The 10,327-nt window shown below is 45.3% G+C and overlaps 1 protein-coding gene across 7 annotated transcripts in view; it reads left to right on the top strand.

Annotated features, from left to right (window-relative positions):
• Positions 1 to 5,298: 5,298 nt before the first annotated feature.
• The window catches only part of CEP78 (centrosomal protein 78), a 52,834-nt gene continuing 47,805 nt past the window's right edge, over positions 5,299 to 10,327 (top strand). For all 7 annotated transcript variants that reach the window (XR_005240460.2, XM_037998533.2, XM_007969555.3 and 4 more), the window contains exons 1-3: positions 5,299 to 5,835; positions 9,426 to 9,598; positions 9,695 to 9,767. Coding sequence is in view for 6 of the 7 variants with exons in the window: in XM_037998533.2 (XP_037854461.2) it covers positions 5,583 to 5,835; positions 9,426 to 9,598; positions 9,695 to 9,767 (499 nt within the window). In the remaining variant the exon portion in view is untranslated. The remainder of the gene's footprint in view (positions 5,836 to 9,425; positions 9,599 to 9,694; positions 9,768 to 10,327) is intronic.

Raw genomic sequence — 10,327 nt, 5'->3', positions numbered from 1 at the left:
TCATCAATATCACCGTCTTCTACCTCTACATCTTGTCCCAATGGAAGGTCTTCAGGGTCAATAACATGCATGGAGCTGTCATCTCCTATGATAACAATGCCTTCTTCTGGATACTTTCTGAAGGACCTGCCTGAGGCCGTTTTACAGTTAACTTAAAAAAATAGGAGTATACTGTAAAATAACAATAAAAATCATAGTATAGTTAATACATGAACTAGTAACTTGTCATTTACTATCATTATCAAGTATTATATACTATATGTAATTGTATGTGTTATACATTCATAGGTAGGACAGTAGGGTTTTTAATATCAGCATCACCACAGACACATGAGGTGTACAGTGTTTATAAAGTCTACAGTAGTGTACAGTAATGTCATAGACACAATCATAAAACATGATTGTGTACTTTTTCAATTCCATTATAATCATATTTGCCATCCATTGTTGGCTGAAAAGTCATAATGCAGCATGTGACTGTCTAAGTTTTAGCATATTCTTAACCGCATGTTGAAAGGTAACAGAGTTAGAATTCCTTTCTGCCCAGACTAAGTGCTAGGGTTAGTTTCACAGGAAGGAGTTTATTCTGGGAATGCATATATCCAAAGGCAACAAGAGCTGCAAATGTTTTTCATGTGTGTTTGTTGCTAGAAAGAGAGCTTTCAATGGACTTCAGTGATATGGTTTGACATAAAACTAGTGACAATCTAGAACAATCATCCACTTGCTTATGCTATGTTAAAGAAATCTGTGGTCCATGAAGCTGGGCTGTGAAGAAGCTGGGCTATGAGGATGCTGAGGGCTCTTCTTCCCTCCGAAGGTGTCCGCCAACTCACGCACTGGTTGCCCTGACATTAGTGTGAGATGTGAGGTTTGGTGGTATAGAACTGTAGGGAGTCCCATTCCCGTGTGTTCAATGTCAGTGACACCTGCTGAGGTGCAGCTTTTGTGCTCTCTGTACAACCCTGGCAAACTGAATGATAGTGCCTGGGTTAATACCTCCGTGAGCCCTGGGTTTGTGCACAAAGCATTTACAAGTTTCCCTAGTAAAAAGGTCATCTCCTCACCATTATTCAGCTGGTTAGCTTTTCTGCCTTTATGTTTTCCCATGTGGACAGGCATTGGGGAAGGAGGGGGGAGCACAGTGCTGAAGCCCCTCTCTGGACACGTGCCCATCTCCACTGGGGACAGGTCTCATATTAGCTCTCTGAGCATAAAAATCCTGTCTGATTGCTTCATCTGCTATGTGTCTATGGGGACCCACAGAGATGCAGGATCCGGTTAGTCTCTTGCGAATCAATTGTTGCCTTGGCCGGACGGGGACGTGTTGCCTTCTGCGCCCCCTCTTCGTGCTCTCTTTCATTTCCCCTCTTAGCGCTCACCTTTCATTTCCTGCAGCGCGCCAGCAGGATGGCCCACAGCAGATCTATTACCCAGAAAAGTACTTCGAGGAGCACTACAAGTACCGGCATGTTATGTTACCCAGAGAACTTTCCAAACAAGTACCGAAAACTCATCTGATGTCTGAAGAGGAGTGGAGGAGACTTGTGTCCAACAGCGTCTAGGCTGGGTTCATTACATGATTCATGAGCCAGAACCACATATTCTTCTCTTCAGAGGAGGTGGTGGTGGCTGCAGTGTGGAGCATGGATTGGAAGGCAGCTAAAGTCAGAAGAAAGAAGACAAGAAAGTTTACATTTGGAACTTGTTTCCCTGGTGAAGTAAGAGGTGTCCTGTTCAGGTGACAGAGCAGGGATGCAGAATGAAGTGTCATGGTGTATTAATCTGTTCTCAAGCTGCTAATAAAGACATAACTGAGACTGGATAATTTATAAAGGAAAGAGATTTAATGGACTCACAGCTCCACATGGCTGGGGAGGCCTCACAATCATGGCAGAAGGCAAAGGAGAAGCAAAGGCACATCTCACATGGCGCCAGGCAAGAGAGCTTGTGCAGGGGAACTCCAGTTTATAAAACCATCAGGTCTCATGAGACTTATTCACTATCACAAGGACAATATGGGGGAAACCACCCCCATAATTCAATTATTTCCACCTGGCTTTGCCCTTGACATGTGGGGATTATTACAATTCAAGGTGAAATTTGTGTGGGGACACAGCCAAACCATATCAAGTGGCAACACGAAAAGAATGAAGGAGAAGGAATTGGAACAGCCATTGTGAGTAGCCATAATGAAGGTAATGGGAAAAAGAAATGGGGACCACATGTCCGTTAAAATAAGACAGCTTATGTTGCTGGCCAGGTTGACATTGCTCTGTGCCTGGATCCATCAAACCTCACTGCTCTGGAGGCAAGTACAAAGAGGATGAATATCAGAGATGAGCAGACGAACTTGCAGTTTTATGGAAAGGTAAGTGAGCTAGGAAGTCTGGGTATAACATTGTCTGGATTGACTGGGAGTAGAGCACAGCGAATAAGAGCTTAAATGATACCATTTAGCTATATTCTATTCAAACACTCACCAGATCCCCTGAAGGAGGAGGGCTCATCTCTTATACCAGTAGAATGTCCCTCCCACGTCATGCACCTGCAAGGAAACCAAGGCATTTTGTCTTGGGCCAGGTGTGAGCCTGGTTTGTCAGAGGATCCCAGAGGTGCTGCAGAGAGGCAGTTTGCATTTGGTGTTCAAGGAAGCATGTGGGTGAACCCACCAGATGCTGAAAGGAGAACTGAAGCCACTTTTTTTTTTGAAGCAACTATGAAGTCGCAATTTAACTGAAGCAGAGAACTCTGAGATTATCAGGCAAGTCCTTGAAGGAAATCTTGCCGTCCTAAAAATAAGTAAGCACAGGAAACATAAATTTTAAATGAATATGTTAAATGATTATTACTATGAAGAAGTCTTCTCTGAGCTGCATTCACAGGCAGTGGTCACAGGGTGCTGACAATAGCTTGTGGGGAGAATAGGGAAGAATGTTCCTACAATTAGTCGTTATTCAGCACTTCCCCTGTGCTAACGCTGTGCTAGGCATAGGGAACGTAAGCATGAATGAGACATGCTTCCTGCCTTTAAAGGGCTTACAGACTATGGAAGGAAAACCATATAAAAAGATGCTTATCATTGGATGTTCTAAGTGTCATGCTACAGGGTGTCAGGGAGCACAGTAGTGAGGTACTAAACAAGCACGAGAAGAGAGATGAGGGTTAGAGAGAAACAGGTTTTTAGGGAAGCCCCAAACCAAGGCTGGGAAAAGAATGGAAGTTAGCCCACTAAATAAAGGAGCAGCCTATGAAAAGGCCCAGACAGCAACAATGGGACATCAGAAACTTCAAACAGTTCTGTGTATCTAGAGAAGACATGCCAGGAAGAATGTAGCAAGGAGAGAGACAACAGAGGTAGTCAAATTATGAAGGAGCCTGTATGTCAAACTATGTGATATAGATCTGATCCTGAGGGCAATGAGAAATCTTGGCTTTCTAGGGGGCAATTTGATGGAGGAAGAGAACTATCTGTGTTAGAAGTCATCTGTCTAGAGTGGGGAAGTTACGGCTGAGCAGAAGACAAGAACACCCAGAGAAATTGTAAAATGTCAGAAGGCTGAAAGCTGAGGGTAGAAACCTGACGAACAGCAACATTTAGAATGGGTAAGCAAGAGAAGCCCAAGAATACGACTGAGAAGAAGAAATTCGAGAGGTAAAGAAAAAAAAAAAAATCAGGTGGCTTCATGGGAAACAGGGAAGAGGGAGCTTTAAGAAGGTAGGGACACTACATTAATTGATGCTAGAGACTAGCAAGAAACTGGATATCATAAAGTTGGACACAATTTAAATTTCCATCAACAGAAAAACAGACACATTACTGTATGTTTACTGTATGTTTCTACATGTAACTCCTATATACAACAGGGAAAATAAATGAATATCTCTATATGTCATCACGGATGGACCTAGTAAAGGTAACGAAAAATAAAGTAGGAAAAGAAAATATAGAATATTATATACTGCTTACTTACGTATGTAGCAGAAACATAAAGACATACATTGCAATGATGAATACCAAGTTCAGAAGAGCAGTTATCAGGGTCAGTTAGAGAGTAGTAGTGATTGGGAAGGTGTTTACACAAGGCTCCTCAACAAGAATGGTAATGTTTCACTTCTTAAGCTGGTTTATGAATATACAAGTGCTTACTATGATTTGAGCACGTAGCACATAGAAATCATTGGTGACCACATCTCCGGAATTTTAGAGGCGCGTGCATGTGTGTGTGTTGGTAGTAAGTTGGAGTATCCGGAATGCAGTGGGTGGAAGAGGAATGCGATAAACACAAAGTCTAAGGCTCTACCGGAGGAATATCATTGCTCTAGCAATCGGATAAAATTATCTGGATTCTTCCACTTTGCTTCCACTTAACTTTCCTGTCCCTCAGTTTCCCCTTTTGTAAAGTAGAATATAATAGTATATTCTTTGAGGAGATGTTAGGAGAATGAAATGATTTCATACTTAAACAGTGCTTAAAATAATCCCGAGAACATTATTTCAAATAACTACTAGTCATCAGGGAGTTAGCCAACATCATCGTCAGTACAAAACAAACTGATTCACAGCAAACACAATGAAGTCCTGAATTCATGAAACACTCTTCAATTTGCCAGGAGCCGTGTGAGATATGCAGAAACTACAGAAATTAAGGCTTATTTGTAGACATTAACACAGACATAAAAGATTTAATGACTGCAGTTCACGTTCAAACAGTCGTTCCTACATCCCTTGAGAGCAATCTCTGTGCTGGCTGGACGCTGCAAACACAGACACATTCCTCAGATGTTTAGACTATTTTTTAAAAGTGCGTTGTTACATCCACATTTCACTTTTTCTTCTCTTTTTTTGAGACGGAGTTTCGCTCTTGTCGCCCAGGCTGGAGTGCAATGGCGCGATCTCGGCTCACTGCAGCCTCCGCCTCCCGGGTTCCAGCGATTTTCCTTCCTCAGCCTCCCGAGTAGCTGGGATTACAGGCGTCTGCCACCAAGCCTGGCTAATGTTTGTATTTTCAATTGAGACGGGGTTTCGCCATGTTGGCCAGGCTGGTCTCGAACTCCTGATCTCAGGTGATCCGCCCGCCTCGGCCTCCCAAAGTGCTGGGATTACAGAGGTGGGCCACCGCACCCGACCATACATTTCACTTTTATTTGGATCGATGAGTAAACACTTTCGTAAACCCTCACACTCTCCTGACCACTATCAAAGGTCGCTGCCAGCCCGCCCGTTCTCAGGAGGCGGGGCCTGCGTGTCGACGCACAGCGAGCACGTTGACGTCTTCGCGCACCGTTCCACGGCACCGCCCACCGGCTTGAATCCCGGCGCCTCAAAGGACTATGAGGCGGGCGCCAACCGCCTGGGCCGCGGGGCGGGAGGCAGCGCGGGAGCGGGGCGTTGAGGGACCGGCCTAGCGTGGGGCTCCGGCCTTGCGTCTTCCGACCGAATAGCCGCTCCTCAGCCCGGTGCGCGGCTGCCGCCACCGCCTGGCCGTGGGTGCCGGAGCGGCCGGGCGGCGACCCAGTGTTCCTGGGTGGGCGCGGGCGGCGTCTCCGCGGCGGGCATCCTCCGAGGCCGCCCTCGGGCCATGATCGACTCGGTGAAGCTGCGCCGCGACAGCGCGGCGGACTTCTTCTCGCACTACGAGTACCTGTGCGCGCTGCAGGACTCGGTGCCGCTGCCCGCCGTGCGCGCCTGTCTCCGGGAGGGCGTGCTGGACTTCAACGCCGACCGGCTCCGCGGGGTGGACTGGGCGCCTCTGCTGAACACTCTCAAGATCAATAAAGACCTACCCTTGATCTCCATCAAGAGCTTCTTCCAGCCTTGGCTGGGGGACACAGGTTTGTAGTTCCCGCCTCCAGGGCCCCTCTGTCGGTTCGGTGAAGTGGGTTTTTAGGTGGGTGGTGTCCATTGCCGGGGTATGTGTGCAATAGACGGGGTGTGCGGCCTGGAAACTCACCAACTAGGTGAGTGGCTTAAGGTCTCTAGGGCTTCAGTGTGCTCATCCGTAACATGGGCTTAATAACGAGACCCAGGTTATGTGCGCCTTTGCGAGGATTCCCTGCGCTGCTGATGCCTGCAGAGCTCTTAGCACAGTTTGGGACGTCATTAAACATTTGACAGATGTTACCTATTTTATTGAATGACTTTAATTTGCCTGACAGAGAACTAAGCAGGTAGGAAATTAATATATGTCAGCCTTTGTCTTCATTCTTTTTTTTTTTTTTTTTTTTTTTTTTTTTTTTTTGAGACACAGTTTCACTCTGTCGCCCAGGCTGGATCCAGTGCAGTGGCGGGATCTCGACTCATTGCCACCTCCGCCTCTTAGATTCAAGTGATTCTCCTGCCTCAGCCTCCCGAGTAGCTGGGATTACAGGCCCGCACCATCACGCCCGGCTAATTTTTGTATTTTTAGTAGAGACGGGGTTTCAGCATGTTAGCCAGGCTGGTCTCGAACTCCTGTCCTCAGGTGATCCGCCCGCCTCGGCCTCCCAAAGTGCTGGGATTACAGGCGTGAGCCACCGCCCTGGGCCTGTCTTCATTTTCTAAGGTGTATATAAGAAGTTTGTAAAGTGCTTTACAAATAGAAGCCATTTGTAAATGTATGGTGGTATAATTAGGGATCCAGACTCTCTGATTATTCGGAAAATATGTTAGGTCAACCACGATATATGACAAAATGCTGTTACTCCTTTGAGCACTTAGCATTTTGTGCATAATGGAGGCAGCTTCCTATAGAGGCTAGCTAGGTAACAGGAGGGAACAGTTTGTGCGAAAGTTTTGGAATTAGGAGAGAGTATGGCAAGCTGAGGTACAGGACTAGAATTTAGGGTTTGAGAAAGAGCAGAGAGTTGAGGCTGGAAACCTTGTGGGGGCGAAACAGGGAGGGTCCTTGTTTGTCCTGTCATGGGTTATCCTGAAGGTTTTGGGAAACCGCTGTACGATGATGAGATGGAATTTCTAGAGGAGCTCACTGTAACCTCCATGTGGAAGGCAAATTAAATTTGGAAGGATGGTGAATTGTTGTTGTAATCTAATGGCCCAAATTAAGGGTAGAGAAGAAGGGCTGGGGCCGGGCACTGTGGCTCACGCCCTTAATCCCAGCACTTTGGGAGGCCAAGGCGGGTGGATCACCTGAGGTCAGGAGTTCGAGACCAGCCTGACTAACATGGTGAAACCCCATCTGTACTGAAAAAAAAATTCGCTGGGAGTGGTGGCTGGCGCCTGTAATCCCAGCTACTTGGGAAGCTGGGGCAGGAGAATCACTTGAACCCAGAAGGTGGAGGTTGCAGTGAGCTGAGATTGCACCATTGTCCTCCAGCCTAGGCAACTAGAGCAAAACTCTGTCTCCAAAAAAAAAAAAAAAAAAAAAGAGAAGGGTTGGATTTCAGACATCTAAGAGAATGGATGGGACCTGGGGACCAGTTAGAAGAGGAGGGCAGCAAGTGTGGGTGACAGTTTATAGCAGCAGCTTGCCATGACACACAGCTGAGTTGAATGAGATTGGGCGTGGGAAGAGGATCTCAGTTTGTCTTTAATGTTTTAAGAGGGGTCTGTGGGGCATCCAGATGTGTCTGCTAGGCAGATCTGGAACCAAGATTTAGGCTTTGTGGGAGAACAGGTATTTGAAAGCATGGGAGGGACCTAGATTATCCACAAAGAAGATCCAGATAATTGTAGGTCTGAAAGGTGTTTTTTAAGTGGATACGGATGTGAATATGTTTATAAGCTGACAGAAAGAGGGAGGGTGTGTGATCTGGGACAGGAAATGATTGTTGATTTATTTAAAAACAACCTGACTGCTTGTTGTGTGCTCGGCCCTTTTGTAGGCTCTGGAGTTAGCACCATCTCTTCTGCAACGACAGTTCAACACATCTGCTTCTGAAAATAAGTCAGATTATTCTCTACATCTCATTCAGGTGCAGGAACTGTTCTGTACCTCTGAATGGACTTTACTTAACCAAAATAATAACAGGAACCAAGTCAGGTGCAGTGGTTCACACTGTTAATCCTAACACTTTGGGAGGCCAGGAGTTTGTGACTGGCCTGGGCAACATAGTGAGACCCCGTCTCTATAAAAAGTAAAAAATATTAGCTGGACTTGGTGGATCTCTTGAGCCTGGGATGTTGAGCCTGCAGTGAGCCATGATTTCGCCACTGTACTCCAGTGTGGGTAACAGAGTGAGACCCTATCTGTGACCCTCCCTCCACAAAAAATAAACGAAAAAAAAATAGGAACCAAAAGAAATTAAAGATGGGAGGGACCTCAGAGTCAAGGCTAGCCTACTAGATCTTGCCTAATATTTTGCACTTTCTTACATTTTCTTACATATATGACAAAATGCTGTTATTCCTTTGAGCACTTAGCATTTTGTGCATAATGGAGGCAGCTTCCTATAGAGGCTAGCTAGGTAACAGGTGGGAACAGTTTGTGCGAAAGTTTTGGAATTAGGAGATAGTATGGCAAGCTGAGGTACAGGACTAGAATTTAGGGTTTGAGAAAGAGCAGAGAGTTGAGGCTGTAAGAAAAAGGTATTACAGATCATTCTTGTCAAGATATTCTTCACTGAACCTTCTTTATCTCTTGCATCCAGTGGGTCTAGGTTGTAGATTTTAACCTACATATTGCTTGTCCATCCTTAATTACATTTTGCCTGGACTATTGCAGAAGCTCCTAGCTAGTTTTGCTGCCCCTGAGCTTGGTTTTTCTTAGTTCATCTGCCTACTTTGGTTCAAGTGATCTTTCTAAAAGGAAAAGACATGCTTAAAGTGGCATGCCCACACAGGATCGGTGTGTATTGGTTGTTTGTGTTCTGCACAGAGGCTCTGAAATCCCAGCTGTGTTCTGTTAAGCTTCCTGGGGTTGGTCTTGAGGAAAGGGAGCTTTTTCCCATTTCCTTTATCTCTTTGGTTCTCCAACAGTGAGGTACATTTTTCTGACCTGCCAGGGGTATCCTTAATGTGTCAGTGGTAGCCCTGGTCCTCATCACCTGTGAGGTAAAAGTCAACTCTCGCAGGCTTGCTTCTCCCTGCCTCTCTGTAAATTTCTGACTCTACCTGCTACAGCTCTGGGCTTCAGTCAGATCCACCTGCAGTTTTCCAGTGCCCGGCAGGTGTCAGGGTTAGATGACTTTGCTCTTGCTGTTTCCTCTGGTTAATACATCACCCACTCTGACCACATGTTGTTGTTCTCATCTTTCTAGATTCAGCTTCAGGATTATCTTGAAGCCATCCTTTCAGTGCAACTTCTTTGCTTCCATGAGAACCTCTATGTAGGTAGTTTGATGTATCTCATGTGGCTTGAGTTTACATGTGTCTGTCCTTAAGAGGATTTTAAGGACATGGCTCATTTCTATGTCTTAGCACTGAGCAGATGTTTTTGAATGATACATTGTATGATTGAAGTCACTAACTTTTATCTTTGTTTTAGGTTCTGACATAAATAAATTTTGCAGAAGTCGTGTTCCTGCGATAAGATACAAAGATGTGACCTTCCAGTTGTGTAAAGCTCTTAAAGGCTGTTTAAGTATATCAAGTGTGCTAAAGAACCTGGAGCTAAATGGACTAATTCTGAGAGAGAGGGATTTAACTATTTTAGCAAAGGTAAGCTTTGTCTAATTTGGCCTGTAGACATTTGATAGTTGCTTTTGGAGGAAAGAAAACCTCAATAACATTTTTAACTTTTCCCCCTCATTAAAGGGATTGAATAAATCGACTTCTTTGGTGCACCTGTCTCTTGCAAATTGTCCAATTGGAGATGAAGGTTTAGAAAGTGAGTTTAAATCTCATTTAACTCTTGTCCTATCAGGCCGGTTTCATGTTTCCCTACATGCCATGTTAATTCCCGTCTGTACCTTTATCTTACTACTGCTTCATGTGCTTATTCAAACCTTGGTCCAGTCTCAAGTCTACCATGAAACTTTGGCATGCTGAATATAATCTGAACTAACTTTACTTAAGTTTGTGTTAAACCACAGACCACACAGATATATACCATCTGGTATTCTCTGTTTTTTGTGTTTGTTCATATTTTAGAGTTTTTTTTCAAGAAATATTTATGGGAAGGAAATAGCAAGATGTAAAGAGGCCGGGTGTGGTGGCTCACGCCTGTAATCCCAGCACTTTGGGAGGCCGAGGCGGGTGGATCATGAGGTCAGGAGATCGAGACCATCCTGGCTAACACAGTGAAACCCCGTCTCTACTAAAAAAATATAAAAAAAATTAGCCGGGCGTGGTGGCGGGTGCCTGTAGTCCCAGCCACTCGGGAGGCTGAAGCAGGAGAATGGCATGAACCCAGGAGTCAGAGGTTGCGGTGAGCCGAGATCGCACCAC

This window comes from Chlorocebus sabaeus, chromosome 12 (assembly GCF_047675955.1).
Source record: "Chlorocebus sabaeus isolate Y175 chromosome 12, mChlSab1.0.hap1, whole genome shotgun sequence".
In the NCBI taxonomy this organism is placed as follows: domain Eukaryota; kingdom Metazoa; phylum Chordata; class Mammalia; order Primates; family Cercopithecidae; genus Chlorocebus; species Chlorocebus sabaeus.
The sequence above is the reverse complement of the archived record's forward strand: the minus strand, read 5'-3'. Positions and strand labels throughout refer to the sequence as shown.